At 34.7% G+C, this 21,150-nt stretch overlaps 1 protein-coding gene across 1 annotated transcript in view; it reads right to left on the bottom strand.

Annotated features, from left to right (window-relative positions):
- Window positions 1-4,196: 4,196 nt before the first annotated feature.
- The window catches only part of LOC131601244 (protein ENHANCED DISEASE RESISTANCE 2-like), a 19,593-nt gene continuing 2,639 nt past the window's right edge, over window positions 4,197-21,150 (bottom strand). The window contains exons 4-16 of the mRNA XM_058873054.1: window positions 21,063-21,144; window positions 20,572-20,636; window positions 19,860-19,931; window positions 19,480-19,650; window positions 17,389-17,588; window positions 17,182-17,248; window positions 9,718-9,893; window positions 9,332-9,433; window positions 8,145-8,192; window positions 7,381-7,524; window positions 7,187-7,282; window positions 5,644-5,745; window positions 4,197-4,603 (exon numbers count right to left, since the gene is read on the bottom strand). Of these exons, the coding sequence (XP_058729037.1) occupies window positions 4,511-4,603; window positions 5,644-5,745; window positions 7,187-7,282; window positions 7,381-7,524; window positions 8,145-8,192; window positions 9,332-9,433; window positions 9,718-9,893; window positions 17,182-17,248; window positions 17,389-17,588; window positions 19,480-19,650; window positions 19,860-19,931; window positions 20,572-20,636; window positions 21,063-21,144 (1,418 nt within the window). The 3' untranslated portion in view covers window positions 4,197-4,510. The remainder of the gene's footprint in view (window positions 4,604-5,643; window positions 5,746-7,186; window positions 7,283-7,380; window positions 7,525-8,144; window positions 8,193-9,331; window positions 9,434-9,717; window positions 9,894-17,181; window positions 17,249-17,388; window positions 17,589-19,479; window positions 19,651-19,859; window positions 19,932-20,571; window positions 20,637-21,062; window positions 21,145-21,150) is intronic.

The following is a 21,150-nucleotide window of genomic DNA, read 5'->3' as shown; positions in this document are numbered from 1 at the left end:
TCAAAAGAAAAGCTGCTAGCAGGTGAACATCCAAATATGTTGTTACCCAAATAACCATACTCTGGGTGCTTGTTTCAAACCATATAAGGAGCATTTAAGATTTCAAGCACCTTTGGATGAAGATAACAAGCCTTAAGATGTTATCATATAAATATCTTCAACCAGGTTACCATGAAGAAAAGCATTCTTCACATCCAATTGATGAAGAGACCATACAATAGAAGCAACTATAGATATTATAGTACTAACAGTTGTTATCAACATACAAAAGTAGTAAGATAATTCCCGTGGATGTGCTATGAATAAATAGAGAGGAATCATAATGAATACGAGTAATGGAGAACCCAAGTATAGTGGAGCAAACTTTCTCACACTATGCTCTAGGTGCTTATTTCAAATCATATAAGGAGCGTTTAAGCTTGTAAACACTCTTGGATGAAAGGAGCAAGCCTTGAGGAGTTGTCATATAAATGTCTTTGACCAGGTTACCATTAATAAAAGCATTTTCACATCCATTTGAAGAAGAGGCCATCCATTATAAGTATTTCTAAATATTGCAGTGCTAACAATTGTCATTTTGGCAACCGGTACAAATGTCTCATCATAATCAATTTCATATTCCTGTTTATTTCCTAAGACAATCAAGCGAGCCTTATAATGGTTGATGGACCCAACAGAATTCAATTTCACATAATACACCCATTTACAGCCAATAATGGGTTTGCCATTAGAGACATCATAACACACAAAGCACGCATGAGAGTGACTATATCTTATAAATGTATATTGAACAAATTGTTCTCCAAGCTTATGCTTTTCAAATGTAGGCAAGTGAACAAAACCCATACACTCAAAAGTATGTAAAGCACTGTAATCAAGATGATTTTTAAAAATACGAAAGAAAGGAGAATCAAGATCAATAACCGTAGAAGAAAGACGATTGATCAATAAGCTTGGAGAAGCAAGGCACATGTTACATCAAGCAAGTGACGATCCTTATATTCTACCATGCCATTTAATTGAGGGGTATTGAGACAAGATGCCTTTTGTTGAAGGTATTCATGAAACTCATGAGACACATACTCACCACTAGTGTTAGAGAGAAAATTTTTAACACTTGCTTGAAATTGAGTTTCAACATATGTAAAAAATTTCTTAAACATAGAAAACACTTCATATTTAGAACGAAGAAAATATATCAAAGTAAAACGACTATAATCATGAATAAACAAGACACAATATTTACAGTGGGCATGAGAATCTATAAGAGACATTTCCCATACATCACTACAAATCATCTCAAAACAAGCGGAAGCACGGTGAACATGTGGACGAAAAGGAAGTGATTTACTTTTAGCTAATTTACAAATAGAACATGAAATAAAGGTATTAGAAACAACATTTTTACTACCCAAAAAGTCATTTTTACATAAATGAGACAAAATAAAAGAGTTTATATGACCCAATTTTTCATTTCAATTCTCAAAAGAATTTAAAACGTTATTACAAGCCAGAGATAAATGATTAGAAATAAACTAGAGTGGAAACAATCTTTCCACTTTTGGCCCCTTTGCGATCACCTTCCACAACACCTGCTCCTGCACAAGATAATCAATGCGGAAAAAATTAGCATTATAATTTTTATCAACCAATTGGCCAATAGACAATAAATGGGACGCAAGACCTAGTGATACAAGTACATCCCATAAATAACAGTTTATGTCACCAACATTAGTGGTAGATAGGTTATTATCATCATAAATTTGAATTTGTTGATTACCATGATAAGATCCTAAATTGTGCAAGTTTTCAGAGGATTCCGTCATGTGATTGGATGCACAAGAATCAAGAAACAATGAATGTAAAACATTAAAAGATTTATATTGAATTCTCAAAGCTGAAAGAGAAAAACGTGTCATTTGTTGAATCATTTCAGGTTGTAGAGTACCACCATTAGATGCACTAGTAATAGAAGGACCAATTGTAGAATTTGTAGTTGCATGAAATACATGCATCGAATGTTGCGTTGGTTGTGAAAGACATGTGGGACAACTAGATATAATATGACTTTGTTGCTTGCAATAATTACAAAAAAAATTATAAATTATTACAACTCTAAGAAATATGTTCATATTATTTGCAAGAGAAACATTGAACTTTCTCATATCATAACTTTTATCTCTACTCTGAGCAGCATATGCAACCACCACATGCTCAAAACAACAACTTTATGAGACATGACTCCTTGAGTAATGAGACGTTGTCCCCCCCCCCCCCCCCCCCCGTAGAAGCTCTCTAACACATGTATCCAAAGAAGGAATGAGATTTCTACTAAGCAACACACCTCTGACAACTTCAAATTTTGGACGAAGTTTCATGAGAAACTGATAATGGCTACTTGTATTGTAGACTTCTTGGACAACCGCTAGAGAAGTCTTGGGAACATGAACATAAATAAGAGTAGTGTTCTGTCCACATATTCAAAAAACTAGAATAATACTCTTGAATAGATAAATTACCTTGTTTGTAACTGGCTTTCTTTAGCTCATCCTAAAAACGCTTGACTGCATTGTCCTAGTTGTAAATACGCTTTAAATAGTTCCACATTTCTTAAGCAGTTGAAAATGAGCACAAATTAATTTGAGGATTATTGAGAATCCAAATGATTATTTAAGCATCTTTGATTTTCCTCTCATTTAACGTAACTTTATCTATTGGTGCCTTGGAGTTAGCATCCAGGTGACTCCATAATCCATTTCCTTTAACATAATTTTTGAATTGAAGTTTTCAAGTTGAATAATTTTTACCAGTAAAACGGACACAAAAGCAACTTCTCTCATTTTTTTGAAGAAAAACAAGTTAACAACAAACGTAGACGCAGAAACAAAGCAATGAACTAGAATCTAAATTGATCACAAACACCAATTCACGACCACAAAGAAACTTTGAATCTCAAATCAAAGACAAAATCAAGAGACGACATCTAAACTTAGAACTCAGAATCACAAAAGAACAACAACAACCTAGAACACCGTTAAGAATCATGATCTCAATCCTTCAAATCAAGAATCACCAAAACAAAACCAAGACACGACACGAAACTACAAACAACTACAACAACCACAATCAAGGGTGAAAAAATAATTACGTATCGACAACAAACAAGAACAGAAGAAACAAATCCGAGAGCGACCTAGTGGGTGTCACTGAACAAGGCCAAGATAACACGATTTTAAAGGTTTAGTTTGATCAAACTTTCTCTATTATATTACACATTATATATAATAGTGTCAATAGTTACAGATAATTGCAATTTAAAATGATTAATTATAATTCATAATGACTGGTTACAATTCATTATGATTATCTTTATAATTTAGGAAAGTAAATTATTCACAATAAAGACATAGATTAATTTCATATTAACACTAACATCACTGTCAAATTTTTTAAGCCATTTTTAAAAATAAAATAAAAATAAGATTCAGGTTAAATTTAAAAAATATGGATCAATTTGGAAATTTTAAAAAAGTTTAAAAATTAATTTTCAACTTATTAAAATTTTTTATGAACCAATTTGACAGATTTGAAAAATATAAAAATCAACTTGCAAAATTTAAAATATTATAAAGATCAATTTGATATTCACATTCCATTTGGAAGATAGCACCTGTTGTTTGTGTAATGATTTTGAGGAATCAATTGAGCACTTGTTCTTTGAGTGTAGGGTCACTAATACCATTTGGCAAAAAGTCCTTGCTTGGATGGAGTTTCAACACTGCCCCAAGGGCTGGATGGAGGAACTAAAGTGGATCACTACTGTTACTAAAGGAAAGGGTGGAAAGCCTCCATCATGAAGATAGCAATTGCCGAATCAGTTTATATGGCATTTGGCAATATAGGAATAATGTGAGTTTTGGACAGGATGTGGATAACAGAAACATAGATAGGAATATTATTGATACTACTGTATATAAGGGTTGGCTAAATAGAAAGCTTAGAGATCATCTTGCTAGATTAATGATTGCTAGATTATTGATGTAATTGATCTAGATCAAGCTTAGTCTTGCTAGTTGGTTGGATCTTTAATCACCTTGTAAGAACTATTTTTGAATTAATATATATACCATTTGATTAAAAAAAATATATTTGATATTCACATTTTTATGTAAAATTCCATAAATTTAACTGCAAAATACTCAATAAATTCTTATAGCTTTGAAATTCCTCCAATGTTTTTAAAACAATGAAATTTACATAGAGGAATTTGAATTCCCTCAAAAAATAGCATTCCCTCGTCCAAACACACTCATAAGAAGACAAACGTGTTGATTTTGCGGAGGAATGTACTTGAATGAGAGATACAAAAGAGAAACAAAAATAAAAAACAGAAACCAAAGTATTTGCAGAAAATTCACTCAGACTTTTCTTTCTCAACTGAGTTCCCGTTGTAGTTTGAGTCATAATAATGAAATGGAACTGAGTGATTTAATATTTCTGGTACAACACCTTAAACCTCCAATGGTATGGCAGATTCAAGCTTCAAACGGTTTAATCGGACAGTTCCAAGAATGTATTCTGGCAGCTCCGCCTCTTCTTGTGCCTGCAAATATAACATCAGTCAATATTTGAAATAGTTGAGAGGCATATACTGATGAAACACGGTTGATGCATATCTCTGAATATTTGCCACATGACATTACTCTGAATACTTGCCACACAACATATAATGTAACATTTACAGGAAAATGACATTTTAATGTTATTGCTGTAATGAAAGGATAAATTTTGAGGGAGGGGTGAGTTCAACTAGTTTGAGCTAGATGCTGGTACATGGTTCAATCTCCAACAGCAATATTTTTTTTTTTTGTATTTCTGGTTTGAGCTAGATGTTGGTCCATGGTTCATCTCCGACAGCAACATTTCTTTTGTATTTCTCATTAGTATTAATGTAAACAAGTTATTAATACTTATAAATCAACAACTACAGCAAAAAAAAATGATAGACAACAGATTCAAAAAGTTGTGTTGTCTCCTTACTTTTGTTTAGGCTAGATACAGGCTTGTAAGAACCTAAGAATTACTTCAATTGCTAATTCTGTCAGAGAGGGATGATGATATAATAAGTTCCAACCATTCCCTTCTAGAAATATACAGGTTTTCATATAGTTGGTTTTTCATTTTATGTATTTTTAACATAATTATGGTATATACCTGCTAAGCTATCTTCTTACCAAATGAAACATAACCTGTGAGTGTGTGGTAGTTACATATTATGATGACGAATAAAATTAATTAAGAAAAGGAGCGAGAACACATTTGAGAAGAGATCCAAATTCCAATCTCTCTTCACATGTTAGTACATGGGAATTCTCTTTATATGATCATGAGCTTGGTACCAAATAGAAATCATAAATACAATCCTATCCCATAATGAGATTAAGGGTAAACAGAGACACTCTTGAAGAGCATCCCTCCATGACCAATACACATAAGAATTGCATAAAAGCACAGTTCTATAAAATCGCAGCTTCCATATTCTCGCTAAATATCAAGTCTATATCAAAAGAAACTAGGGAAGATGAAACCATTAGTAGATAGTTTGTCCAGAACAATTATGACCAGAGGCAGAAAGGCACAAACCTCTATCAAAATGGCAAGGTCAACGACTAGGCTTGTAACATAACCTAGAACAAGGCCAATGACACCTCTAGCTACAGAGGATGATCCAATATCCACATCAATCTGCATAATACAAAAAAATTACCTTGAAAGTTTAATCTTTTTTGACAGTAGATGAAAGTGAAATTTATTGGACAACATGAAAATGGCTGATATCTTACACATATATTGTATACTAAAGCTCAACTCAACAACCAACTAGCATATTATCATCCACAATTTCAATAAAGTTGAATTGGAAATTTACAATGATTGGCAGAATTCAAATTAAAAAACACAAATGAATGTTAAAGTTTTGTAAGCAACAGCATGGAGCGTGCAATTTACATGGGATACCTGAAATTAGCATGATATTAATAACAACCCTGATCCATTTTATATTACATGGTCCCTATATGGTCTTAAACAAACACCTTGGACTTGGTCAGAAAGACATTAAGCATTGTTGCAACTTGGGTTCACTCCTAGTAAATGCGATCTTTTTTGTTCACACTTATGGTATCGCTCATTATTACTAGCCTTACTCCTATGTAGATGACATATCATGATTGAGATTACTAAGCCCAATTCAACCGCCTCTATCCAGCAACTTGGTCAGCTTTTGATAATTTCTTGGAGATTGAATTATAATTTATAACATTAATGATGACTCTGATTTTTTCTCCTAGTCCATATTCATATGAGCATTGGCGGAGCCACGTTTGATCCAGGGGGTGCAACTGAACCCCCTCAAAATTGAAATTTTAGTTCAATACTTTTAATTATGGCCACTTTGCACCCCCTGAGATAATAAAATTTGCACCTTGTGTTCTGTTGTGCTGTCTGTCTCTTAATTTAGTCTATCCTCCTACTCTCTCTCTCACATGCTAGTTTTTAACGTTACTTACTTATTATAATTTAATGCTCTCTCTCTAACGTTAATCAATCCTACATTCCTACTGACACTCTCTCTCACTCATTCTCACATGTTAGTCTACAACTATCATTTATATTAATAAATTAACAATTCCATACAAAAATTAAAGTCAACGAGAATATAACCAATGACCTTTTAAATTAAAAAAATTTAGAGTTAAACATTAATCATTAAGCTGATACAACATATCATGTAATTTTGCAAATAATATCTATATAACTTAACTAATGATTTGTTTTAATTAATAAACTTATATATATATATATATATATATATATATATATATATATATATATATATATATATATATATATATATATATATATATATATAGTTTGAGAAATCTATATTTATTTTTGAGAAGATCTAAACTATAATATAAATTCATAAAATATCATTATAGTTTTTGTAATATATAAATTGAGTATATTCGAGTAAAAGGTTACCACAATCACATCTATCAGAATTCAGAAAAACCAGTTTCAGATTCTAACAAGTTCTCTCTTCAGTTTTATTTCTCTTTCTGTCATCTTCTCACCCCTACTCTAGTCAAAGTAAAACGGAGAAGAAAGGCCAAGATAATATTACCTCCAAAAAGTTATCTTGTCTGAAGTATTTACAAGTCACAGCTTTCCCTAACAGGCAAGCTTTGGTTCCAACAGCCCTCTTGACCATCCAATATCCCTATTCCCATTGAAAAATATTAGCTACCCAAGGACATAAGGCATCAAACCGAGCATATATATTTATTTATTCATAACTTTTGATCAAGAATCGCACACCTCGACTATACTTGGAATAAGTTTGAATGTTGAGTCCCGAAACACATCACTTCCATCAACAAACTTAGCCAACAGAGATTTTTTATTTATCGGCCTGTCAGCTGCATAATATAGAACCAGACTGTAGTTTGGTTTAGCAGGAACCTGAAAATTGAATATAATATGAAAAAAGAGAAGAAAAGAAAACTTCCGTGAGAAACTGGTTTATACACTTAAACTATAATTTTCAGAGAGGAATCATATTTGCTCTTATGCATATGCAGTCATACAATGCTATGATATAAAGGCAGAGTGGGTTATGAAATACCAAAATAAGGGATAAAAACTGGGACCTTTTCCAATGCTAACTAATCTTCCCTCAATTTGGTGCAATTAAAACATTTAAAATTCTAAATTGCTTAAGCGTTGATCGGCACCAAAGCCCCACAACCACCACCCCTTTCCAAAAAAACATGACAATCATTCTGTGTTTTGTCTATATATAAAAAGCAGAATTGAGTGCAATAATATGTAAGATTGCCTAAGTATCAAAATGAGACTCGTGAATAATCAAGGACCTAAGAATGAAAATCAGTCTCTCTCTCTGTTTTGTCCGTACATGAAATGTCGGATTGGATCCAATATTTAAGATGGGCCATTTCAAAAAACTAAAGTTGATAATCAAGTACCTAAAAATGATTTTTTTTCATTCAAAAGTCTCAACATGTTTAACATTTCTGCGACAATGTGTAGGGATCGGCAACAGCAATAAAGGACATCCATACCTGGAGATTGATGACAAGAATAAATGGAAGCTTTTTGGCAACTTCTGACTGAAATTCAGAGGGAAAGTATTAGCCAGTGCAATAATAATATAAAATAAATTAATAATGTCATAATCTGCAGCTTATGGTTTCCAAAAATCAAGATGAAATACACAAACAATTCCAACCACACAAATATTAGCATGCACTGGATTAAAAGGCTTAAATAGTAACAAAATAACATTATTTAGGCATTTGCAGAAAAGATACAGCTCGGGGAAAAATGTAAAAAAAAAAAGAGGATGTAAGAGGAAAAAAGTAGATGACTTTCATGATTGAAGAAATATACAGGTTTAGAGAATTTGAGAGATAAACAGAGAAATCGTTGATGATCTGATTTCTGATTTTTGATATCCTGGCTCTTATTCTTTGGATGAGAAAGCTTAAGATCAAGCCTAGATTTTGATACTCTGAATAAGAATTAGTTTGTTCCTAGAATAAGGGTTTGTTCCTAAAATAAGGAAAATAAATCAGAAATTGATTTTTTCTCATTAAATGTAATTATTTTGTGTAATTACTTGTATAGCCCTGTAACCTTTTTATATTCAAGAAATAATAATGAAAAAGACATCAAGCCAAGAATCATGGACGGATACAATGTCAGTGCAAGCCACTGACAGAACAATCTAGACACCAATACCAACTAATTGAATAACTACTATCGTTAGTTATTCAATTCAACTAATACTTAACCAACTTAGCACTCTAGTGAAATGAATGCAAGCTATTAGCTAGAATACCAATAATATGACAGTATGTTGGGAAATCAATTCAAATTTCCAAATAAATGCAAGTGAGTGGAAATTTAAGAAGTACACTCTATGGATGAATGTATCTCTTAAGAAATGTGGTTGGGCCTAACTCATCCCTACAAAACTAGCTTGTAGGGTAAGGAAAGCCCCCACTTGGAATAAAAGCTCCATTGGAATAAGAAGTTAATGAAGGCTTTATCAAACACACTAATTTTTACCTTAAACAACTATTTCTGCAGCAGTAAGAACATGAGAATCTCAATCCTTGGGTTAATTCGTGGTTTAGCAAAGTCATTTAATAATATGTCCAAAGCAACTGAGCATGTTTCCCCAAGGATACTTTACAATGATATATTTGAGGATTAAAGAGATAAAATCTAGAAATTCTAATGCTACCTGAACCAAACACCGAGGATGCAGGGCAATTCTATCGACAGATTTGTTGACTGTAAACCAATCTACTGCTATGAGCTTGAGAAGAGGATCTCCTCCAACTACCTACATGACAAATTTTGTAAATGGAAACGAGCATTCATTGAGGACAAAAGAAAGTAATGAATGGGAAAAAAACTATTCAAAAGTACAGAAAGATTTTAGTTTGAATAACATTGTTTTAAAATTAAGAGAGGTTGATAAATGAATTTGCAATAAATAAATAAATAATAATGGCAGAGTTTAAATGAAGCACATGCGAGCTATTATGGCATAGCTTATCGAACATTTTAAAAAATGTTTTCTTGTCCTTTTCCCCTGTAGCCGAATAATTTAAAGGGTTAACTCACCTTAGAGTTATCTTTAAGATAGTTTTTTCCTCTAATCATAAATCCTTTTCCACTGGGAGAAGTCCAACAGTTTGTGTCCTTGTCATCCATTCCTTTGCCCAAAGAACCATGTATATCGCTTGGATTGAATGTGATAGGAGTGATACGAGGATCCAATTCTCCGCTTAGATCAGGAGCTGCTTGAAATGACCAGGTATATAAGACTTAATACTGAATGAAATCAAGAAGTTAAGAAGTGGCATGAAACTCTAACCAGTTCCTTCCAAATGATAGAATGGTTTATTCATTTTCACTATTTAGGTGGACTGATTATAGGTATTATCATAAACCAACTATCCCAAAAGCTTAAGTTCTAAGGTGTAGCATGTGAGTAATTTAATACTTTAAAAGGACTTCTCACACAATAGCCCCTTGGCCATGAAACATGGATAATGTACAAGTCTAACCTACATTGTGCTGAAATTTGGGGTTCGCTTACTTTCTAACAATATTCAGTTTTCACTTTGTATGCGGGTAGCTGGATATGGATTTTTCTTTTAAGATAGTGATAGAGAAAAGGATATAATCTAACTAGAGAGAACGCATTTCCAAAAATGACGAAAAAAATTATAAATTTTCAGAGTTTTAAGAAGTTCTCTATTTATTTTTAAAACACATTTTCAAAAACATTTCACAGTGTCTTCTCTAATCTACTATCTATTTAAGAATTTTAATTTCATAAGTTATAATTCTATCCACAACTCAAATAATTAAAATCAATTTTTAGGAGCTAATTAGTCATTTTAATATTTTATTTGTCATTCTTTCCATTTCACTTCTTTCTTACCTTTTCATTTATTTTTAATGATTTTTTTTTGCTTTCACTTGTCTTTTCTCTCTTACTTTTTCATTGTTTATTATTGTTGTTTTTTATTTTCACTTTTCTCTTACTTTTCAATTTGTCTACTTTCTTTCTTCTCTCTTTTAACTTTACTTCTCTCTCCTCTTTTAATTTCACATTTTAAATTAAAATTATATTTCTTCTAATATAATATCTCCATCTCACTTTCTCCATTAACATTTTTCCAATTCTCTATTTATTATTTAATTTATATTATCTTCATATTTTCACTCTTATCAAAGAAAGTCTAGACATCTGAATGCACGGGTCTCTTGCCAATATTTATTTATTTATTTATTTATTTTATCGGTGGGAATGGAAACAAAAAAACACCACCAGAAGTAGCACTTAACTTCTGTTAAGAAGAATGGAGGTAACAAGGACCAGACTCTAGACCACACGGTCTAAAAAGTATAACTTCATAATATTTGTATAAAGGTGAGAATGTAATAATTGGGATACTTGACAGAGCTCTAAACTTGAGAAGATCAAGAATCCTTAGATAACAGGATCAAAAAGGAAAAAAGGAACATAAGTGCAAAAGAATAGTTATACTTCTAAGTCTTACTCATATAATGAACTTTATTATGGAAGGTACGGCTAGAGTAGTTCTATATAAATAGTCTAGGTGGAATCATTTGTAACAGATTAACATTGACATATCTCAGTCTCACGCATATAACTCAAAAGAATAGTTATACTTTTAAGTCTCACTCATATAATGAACTTTATACTCCCTTTAGTCCCATCTAAAAAGAGAATCTTTTCTTATAAATGGGACCGGAGGTAGTATAATGGAAGGTACAGCTAGAATAGTTCTATATAAATAGCCTAGGTGGAATCATTTGTAACAGATTAACATTGACATATCTCAGTCTCACTCGTATAATGAAATTCACTATTTTTATATGTCTCTGAAATAAAACAAATCACCATGTTCCTACTGTGAATAGGAATTAGTTTAAATGTAATTATTTAGTGTAATTACCGATATAACCCTGTAACCTTTATATATACGAGAAATAATAATGAGAAAAGTATCAAGCCAAGAATTCTTGACATGGTATCAGTAGGTTTTCGATCAAACCTGTGAGTTTTAGGTTAATCTTGGCTTTATTCAGCGACACCCCACTGGGTCGCTCTTGAAATCGTCTCGCTAGATCTCGTTTCTCGGTAATTGAAATCATCTCGGTTCTCGATAATCTCTTCCAAGATTGCGATTCTAATCTCGGGTGCTTACAAATCGTGTTTGCTTTGATCGTGTTATCGTATCGGTGTCGGCAAGTATTCTGAATTAGGGTTTTGACTCGGTGTCGGCAAGTATTCTGAATTAGGGTTTTGACTTGGTGTCGGCAAGTATCCTGAATTGGGGTGTTGATTTGGTGTCGGCAAGTATTTTCTTCAGTGTTCCGTTGGTGTTTCTTGTTTCACGTTAACGAAATTGTTACGTTAACAAAATTGTTCTTAAGTCATCTCTGATATTATGGCTTCCGAAGAAGAGATAGATCATATTTGTGTTCATTTTACCGGAAAGAATTATCTTGTTTGGAAATTTCAGTTTCGGATGTATGTCAAAGGGAAAGGATTATGGAGTCACTTGGACGATGTCTCTTTGGCACCGTTAGAGACAACTGACTTAGATGCATGGGAAATAGAAGATGCTCAGATTATCACTTGGATTCTCGGTACTATTGATCCTCACATGATTAATAATTTGCGATCTTTTTCCACTGCCCAAGAAATGTGGAACTACTTGAAGCGTATCTATAACTTAGACAACCCGGCCAAACGTTTTCAGTTGGAGCTAGACATTGCCAATTACAAACAAGGCAATCTGTCTGTTCAAGAATATTATTCTGGTTTTTTGAATTTGTGGACAGAACACTCTGCGATTATACATGTTGATGTTCCCAAGAGTTCTCTCGCGGATGTCCAAGAGGTCTACAATACTAGTAGGCGAGATCAATTTCTCATGAAGCTTCGTGCAGAATTTGAGATTGTCAGAGGTGCTTTGCTGAATAGGAATCCTGTTCCTTCTTTAGATACATGTGTTGGTGAACTTCTCAGAGAGGAACAACGTCTTGCTACTCAAGGATCCATGTCTCACGATGTTGTCATTTCTGAGTCTGCTATGTTTGCATATGCTCCTCAGAGTAGAGGTAAAGGTCGTGATATTCGACATGTCCAATGTTTCTCTTGCAAACAATTTGGACATTTTGCTCAGAGTTGCAGTAAGAAGTTTTGTAATTATTGCAAGCAGCGGGGCCATATTATCTCTGATTGTCCCACCCGTCCTCCACGATCAGCACAACGTTCGGTGCAAGCATTTCCTGCTAGTACAAGCTCTGCAGTTGGTCCTTCCATCATCAATCCATCTAATGGTGGTGCTCTCCAACCTGAAATAATCCAACAGATGGTACTTTCCGCTCTTTCAACCTTGGGAATTCAGGGTAAGTCTTTGAATGTTTCCTGCCCGTGGTTTCTTGATTCTGGTGCATCCAATCACATGACAGCCTCTTCTGAATACTTGCACAATTTACATTCTTACCATGGTAATCAGAAAATTCAAATTGCGGATGGTAATGCTCTCTCTATCACGAATGTTGGTGACCTCAACTCGGATTTTCGGGATGTGTTTGTAGCACCTGGACTTGCTTCCAATTTATTATCTGTTGGTCAATTGGTTGATAATAATTGTAATGTAAATTTTTCTCGTGATGGTTGCCTTGTGCAGGAACAGGTGTCGGGGAAGGTGGTTGCGAAGGGGCCTAAAGTGGGAAGACTGTTTCCACTTCAGTTTATTTCTAGTCATTTATCTCTTGTTTGTAATAATGTCTTGAATTCTTATGAGGATTGGCATAGAAAATTGGGTCATCCTAACTCTGTTGTTTTATCTCATTTATTTAAAAATGGTTTATTGGGAAATAAAAATGTTGTTTCTAATGCCTCTCTTTCATGTTCTGTTTGCAAATTAGCTAAAAGTAAAACACTTCCTTTTCCGTCTGGTGCTTATCGGGCTTCCTCTTGTTTTGAAATGATTCATAGTGATGTATGGGGTATGTCTCCTGTAGTTTCTCATGCTCGCTATAAATATTTTGTCACATTTATTGATGATTATAGTCGTTTTACTTGGATATATTTTCTCCGGTCTAAATCTGAAGTGTTTTCTATGTTTAAAAAATTTCTGACATATGTTGAAACTCAATTTCATGAAAATGTTAAAATTTTTCGCTCTGATTCTGGTGGTGAGTACATGTCTCGTGAGTTTCAAGAATTTCTTCAACAAAAAGGCATTTTGTCTCAACGATCTTGTCCCAATACCCCCCAACAAAATGGGATGGCAGAACGCAAGAATCGTCATTTGCTTGATGTGACCCGCACTTTACTTCTTCAAGCTTCTGTACCACCCCGATTTTGGGTGGAGGCTCTTTCCACAACTGTCTTCTTGATCAATCGTCTTCCTTCTACGGTTATTGATCTCGATTCTCCTTTTTTTCGTCTTTTTAAAATTCAGCCTAATTATAATGATCTACATACTTTTGGATGTGTTTGTTTTGTTCACTTACCTCCATTTGAAAGGCATAAGCTTGGAGCGCAGTCTGTTCAATGTGCGTTTATGGGGTATAGTCACTCTCATAAGGGATTTATGTGTTATGATGTCACTAACCATCGTTTTCGCATTTCTAGGAATGTGACATTTTTTGATAATCAGTTTATGTTTCCATGTGTTTCTCCTGTCATGAATGATATTGTTACTCTTCCTAAGTTTTCTATTATGCCTCAATCTATAGAACGCTATAAACCAGGTCATGTATATGTCAGAAAACACAAACAGCAGGTTCCCACACCCCTTCCCGACGCTGAACCGCCACCTGATCCTGTAACGGTTGAACCACGACGTTCTGGTCGAATATCTCGAGCACCAGATAGATATTCACCAGACAGGTATGATTCCTCACATACTTCTCTGACTGCCACACTCTCTAGCATATCTATTCCTACTTGCTATTCACAGGCTGTTAAAGATGTACGTTGGATAAAAGCAATGAATGAGGAACTTCAAGCTCTTCAAGAGAATTTCACATGGGATATTGTCTCTTGTCCTCCTGATGTTAAACCCATTGGTTGCAAATGGGTGTATTCTGTGAAATTGAATTCTGATGGGTCCCTCAACCGTTTCAAGGCTCGCTTGGTTGCCTTAGGAAACAAGCAGGAATATGGAATTGATTATGATGAGACATTTGCACCGGTTGCCAAAATGACATCTGTTCGTACGGTACTCTCTATAGCTGCTTCTAACGGGTGGGCTCTTCATCAATTAGATGTGAAAAATGCTTTTCTTCATGGTGACCTGGCGGAAGATATTTATATGACTCCTCCTCAAGGTTTATTTCCGTCATCTAAGGGTGTGTGCAAGCTCAAACGCTCCTTATATGGTTTGAAACAAGCGCCTAGAGCATGGTATGAAAAATTTCGCTCCACTCTACTTGGGTTTTCCTTTACTCAGAGTCAGTACGACTCTTCTCTATTTATTCATAGAACATCTACTGGAATTGTCCTACTTCTTCTGTATGTTGATGATATGATTGTTACTGGTTCTGATGATGCTTCCATTCAAAGCCTTAAACAGCAGTTACAAGCAGCGTTTCATATGAAAGATCTTGGTAATTTGCATTATTTTCTTGGTCTTGAGGTTCATTCTACATCCAAGGGCATATTCCTCCATCAACACAAGTATGCCACAGATTTAATTTCTATGGCTGGTCTGCAATCGGCTAATCCAGTGGATACTCCTCTTGAGGTTAATGTTAAATATCATCGTGATGATGGTGATCTGTTGCATGATCCCTTATTGTATCGTCAACTCGTGGGTAGCCTTAATTACTTGACTATTACTCGCCCTGACATATCATTTGCTGTTCAACAAGTAAGTCAATTCATGCACTCTCCTCGCCACCTTCACTTGGCAGCAGTTCGTCGTATAATTCGTTACTTGAAGGGAAGCTCTCATCGTGGTTTATTCTTTCCTACTGGAGTTCCTCCTAAATTGAGTGCTTATAGTGATGCCGATTGGGCAGGGTGCCCTGATACTCGACGATCTGTCACTGGTTGGTGCATGTTTCTTGGCTCTTCATTGATCTCATGGAAAAGTAAGAAACAAGCGAGAGTCTCTAAATCTTCTACTGAATCTGAGTATCGTGCCATGTCTGCTGCTTGTTCTGAAATAATTTGGCTTCGTGGTCTTCTGGCTGAACTTGGATTTCCTCAAATAGAGTCAACTTCACTTTATGCTGACAATACAAGTGCCATCCAAATTGTTGCGAATCCTGTTTTTCATGAACGCACCAAACATATTGAAGTTGATTGTCACTCAATCCGTGACGCTTATGATGACAGAATAATATCACTTCCTCATGTCAGTACTCAGTTGCAGATTGCAGATATTCTTACCAAGGTTGTTCCGCGTCCACGTCATCAGTTTCTTGTTAGCAAATTGATGCTCATTGACAAGCAGCATCAATTTGAGGGGGGATGTGAATAAGAATTAGTTTAAATGTAATTATTTAGTGTAATTACCGATATAACCCTGTAACCTTTATATATACGAGAAATAATAATGAGAAAAGTATCAAGCCAAGAATTCTTGACACCTACCCAAGTTCTTTATTTTTCCTGAGTGACATTAATAATGTGTTTTAAGAAATATAATATTACCGTGTAACTGTGAACCCAAAGTTTAGTTGTAAAAGGTTCTTTTATTATTATGTAGTTCTAGTATTTGAAAAAATGTAGGTATAGACCAGCTTATGCATGAGCATGATTATGAGTAATTAGTAAAAATTATAGTGTTTTCTTCACCTTAATTCTCCTCTGTTTTCATGGTCTCTCTCCCTAATAAAACAGCCATTTTAAAACACAGTATTATATAGATATCAATATTTTTGTTGGAATTTCCACCTTTATTGCGGTTTGTCCCTAGTCGCCTTATTGTAACTATATTGTGTTGCCTTTAAAGGAGGTGAATTTAGTCCCACATTGCTTAGAGATATGACATGTGTAGTGCTTATAAAACTTGGACAACCCTCATCTTACAAGCTAGTTTTGAAAAGATGAGTTAGGTTCAACCCAAATTCTAAGATGGCATCAGAACTATCCTAGATCTATTGTTGGGCTTTCTGCATCATCCACGCTTCGGGCTCATTGAGGCCCGAGCGTGAATGGGTGTGTTGGAATTTCCGCCTTTATTGTGGTCCGCCCGCCTTTATTGTGGTCCGCCCCAGTCGCCTGATTCTAAGATGGTATTGGAGTTCCCAACTTCCCAAAATTTGGTCCGCTATTTTTCCTAAATTAGAAACAGTTGGTTCATAGTCACTTAACGTTCTTGGCAGCTGATCAGTTTTCTTTGGCCTGCTAAAGGTGTTTTTAAGTGTGTTTGACAAATGATCAAAGATAAAGTTCAATTTGAAAAGGTAAATATGTTCATTGGATAGTCTAAGTACATAGAACTAACTATGTACAGAAAATAACAATAGCTCTGGTCTTTTAACCCTAGCAAATACCAAGCAAACAAAGGAAAAGCTGACCTGCAGTTCGCTTCAAAGCTAAGGATGTGATTGCCCATGAAATATTCTTTAGTTTGACTCTTGATTCCTGATAAATTGGATATGATGTTAAACAACAGAACTTAACAAAACAAATACCTTTTCTTTATTTCAGATCAATAACGCAACAAAAAGTACTAATATCTACTGTAAACTACTTCTATAGTTGATAAGAAGAAATGAGCAAACCTTTGGATCATGCTTTTCCTCGTCATCACTTTCTTCACCTGAAGATGATGATTCAGCAGCAATTGCATCATAAAACTCATCTTGTACTTCATCCTCATATTCAGAAATGGAAATGGAAGAATCAGATATTTTGGAGTGAACTATTGTGGTGGCATTTTCTTGGTGGAGTGCTGGATTGGCTGCGATGTATTCCTTTAGACCTGAACCATTATTTAACAACATCTATTTAATGTCTCTTGAATGAACCATTATTTAACAACATCTATTTAATGTCTCTTGAATAGTATTCACAGACTAATTATTCAATATCAGAATCTAAAGCACACCAAAAGGGCATAGGAAGCAATTTTCTTTTGTTTTGAATTTTAACAGAATATAAATTTAACTATTATACAATGAACAATGTAAAATAGTCTTAAACATCCAATCATATATCACCGTAGATATTTGTGAAGTGTGCTTGTGGAAAATACAATAAGGGGTTCCCTGCTCACGTGATGAATGCAAGAGGGCGTTTAGGTATGCTGAATATCTGAATAGTGAATGAATCCTCCCAACCCTAGAGGTTGGGATATTTATAGCCACGTCTCATGGGCCAAGTTGTGGGTGAAGAACCGGTTACAACCCAGCTGCTTGATTATGGCGTGGGAATAGGAAGACTCGTTCTTCCCCATGGATAGGAGGAACGGTTTCTTCCTTGGAGAAGTGGCAATAACGGCCCTTTCACAGGGACACGCGGTCTGCTACATGCTCAGAATTATCACTTAATGACTTCTAGTTTGGGCCAAGCGCCCATGCCCAAATGAGCTGGTTCGAGTCAGGCTATCTCAGGATCCGCTACGTCATGCCCGCCCGACTTTTCCCCCTCTTCCATTGCCGAATTAAAGTTCCCAGTCCATGAAGATATTTTAGGAAAATGTTGGAAAACCCTCCATAACTGCAACAACCTCTGCAGTCTAATGATGGGCCACTTTATTTGCCTTCTTGCAGCGGTACAACATCTATAGTGTGATGGGTTGAACGGGTGGGTTTAGTCCCTCATCACATAGGAATATCGACTTTGTAGTGCTAGAAGACTTGGACAGTCTTCACCTTACAGAACTATAAGGATACAAGGATGTAGAGTGAGAGATATTAGCAAAGACCTTATAGTGTTACAAGGATGTGAAGTGAGAGATACGAGCAAAGAAGGTATTCATGTATGCAACAGAGATAGAGGAATTGGAGGCTTGGTGCTCCTTATACAACTTGGGGAAGTCAGTAAACATGGCCAAAGGAGCGGGTCGGAGGATCCAAAGGTGGCATAGTGACGAGATTTTCCTAGTTTGCAAGGTTGACCATGACCGCCACTGTAGGTGGCCAAAGAAATGAAGTCAATAGATGCAAGAGGGATGTCCGTATCTGAAGAAGGTCTTGTTGATGCAAGCAGCAGCAAGATACACCATGCAGACTTCAAAATAGGTAGACTTTTTCACGGATAGGAGATCTACTTCTAGGTATTGTGTCTTTGTTGGTAATAACTTGGATCTCTTGGAAGAGCAAGAAGCAGAATGTTGTGACAAGCGTTGCTCATTTGTGAACTTATATGACTAAAAAAGTAGCTTAAAGAACTGAGTATTGGGCCCGTTTCACAAGTGTTGCTCATTTGTGATAATCAGGATGCCTTGTATACCATCTCAAATCCAATGTTCCGGGAGAAAACAAAACACGTTGAGATAGATTGTCAATTCATCATGGAGAAGATCTTATCAGAAAACATTACAACGACCTTATGAATTCAAATGACCAATTGGAAGTATTCACTAAGTTATTTAAAGGTCCTCAAATTGATTACAAAGATTGCTTGATGCATTTGATTTATATGCTCCAGCTTGAGATGGAGTGTTAGAACTAATGTAAATGGGTAATTATAGAGTTACACCAGTTAGGGATTTTTAAATCCTTGTATTTATTGTATATGTAATTAGTTTTGGGCCAAACACACACTACAAGCAACTAGTTTGGGCCACATATTTTTAATAATTCCAACTGCCAGAAATTCTAGACACTTTAGAGAGATGTAAGAAGAAAAAGATAGCTCAAATACTTAACCTGCCACTTGGCACAGTAGCGCATAAGAAATGCTCCTCTCAAATTTTGAGCACTGTTTGTTCCTCCATCGATTCCAGGATGCAGAATGTATTTCTAAAGTGTGGGTCACTAGACATCTTGGCCTATTTGATACCATTGGTGTGTTTAAATTTCTGATCTCCCAAGTAGATGCTGCAGCCAGAATATAAAACACAAGGATAAAATTAGTCAATGAATAAGCCCAAAATACAGACGTCGGTGGCTATATTTTTCTATGTTATTTTTGAAAATATTGTAACTTCATATTCCTACAACTGACAGCAGCTTTTGAATGAGCACAAATACCAAACACCACTCTACTAGTCAATTCCTAGGATTTAATGCAAAAAGTGTCATCTTACGATTAATTTTTGCACGTCGATAACCAGATCTTTTAGGCTTGTTCTTATGTATAGCTGGAAATTGCAAGATTGCTGCATGGATAAAATACATGGAGCACTTCAGCATAGATTTCCAAGTAAGTTGAAATACAGCATGATTTCAACTAAACAGAAAACCAATCAAATACTGATAAAATGGTAATGACTCATGTCGTAAATTTTTCAACAGCCACCATAGCAATGACAGATTTCTGTACTTAAAAACTGATGATAAGTTTGAAAGTATGATACATGAAATTCACTTTTGCAGTATTATTGTATTTCGATGAGTATTGTTATAAATAATACAAATAGGTGGGTGTAAAATGCCATATAAATACAGTAAATATGGTAATGTTAGTTGTCCTATTTATTAAGATTCCTTGCATACAATGAATAGCACATACCTGTACACACACACACATACTAACATTCTTACATGCAGGTTCCCTCATATGCTTTCTCATTTTCCTTTTTATTGTTGTACAACATCATGTGAATATAGCGAAGGCTAATATTTATATTTATTATGATTTAATACACACACAAGTTTGATGTGTAATACACACAGATGCATTCACGTGCTTTCTCAACAAGTATTGTATAAGAGTCCCTGTTTCTTATAAATTCAACAGGAAAATGAAGAACATAACACTACAATACAAGCAATGAAAGTAAATGACCATATTCTTACTGTATGCTCCGTCTTGTCCACGAAACCATTGCCTAGAGAAGACAATATCCTGCTTTGGATGCCACCTGGGTTATGTTTAAAAGGAATTGAGGAATAATATTCCAAAAAGTAAAAGATGCAATAACATATTAATAATACAATATTTGAGAAGACAAAGAAGTGAGAAAATTGTAGTTATTTTATAACCAAAATTTCATCACAGCTAACTACAGCAAGGATCGATCCTAAAACACAAGGATAAGTAAACTTATCGCGGGGCTAATATGAATAATTCTACATGACAGAAGTCAAAGTAAATAGAAAAAAAATCAAGTTAGCCTTAGCTAGAGAACACAAATTTTCATCAATGAAAAATAAATACTTTGATAACACAAATGAGGAATGATAGAAATTTTAAATTTACAGAACATAACAGAACATCCTATTACAGAAATCCAGTTGCAATTATGTTATGTTTATGATTTTTGAAAGGGTTAACATCAATTGATTACCGGGATAGATATTTAGGATCATATGTCCCATAAACAACGTCATAATGTCCATCATAAGATTCTACACGCTCTAAGTCACAAAATAACA

The sequence above is a fragment of the Vicia villosa genome, linkage group LG1, assembly GCF_029867415.1.
Source record: "Vicia villosa cultivar HV-30 ecotype Madison, WI linkage group LG1, Vvil1.0, whole genome shotgun sequence".
NCBI classification, from domain to species: domain Eukaryota; kingdom Viridiplantae; phylum Streptophyta; class Magnoliopsida; order Fabales; family Fabaceae; genus Vicia; species Vicia villosa.
This window is presented reverse-complemented; position numbering and strand designations above follow the sequence as displayed.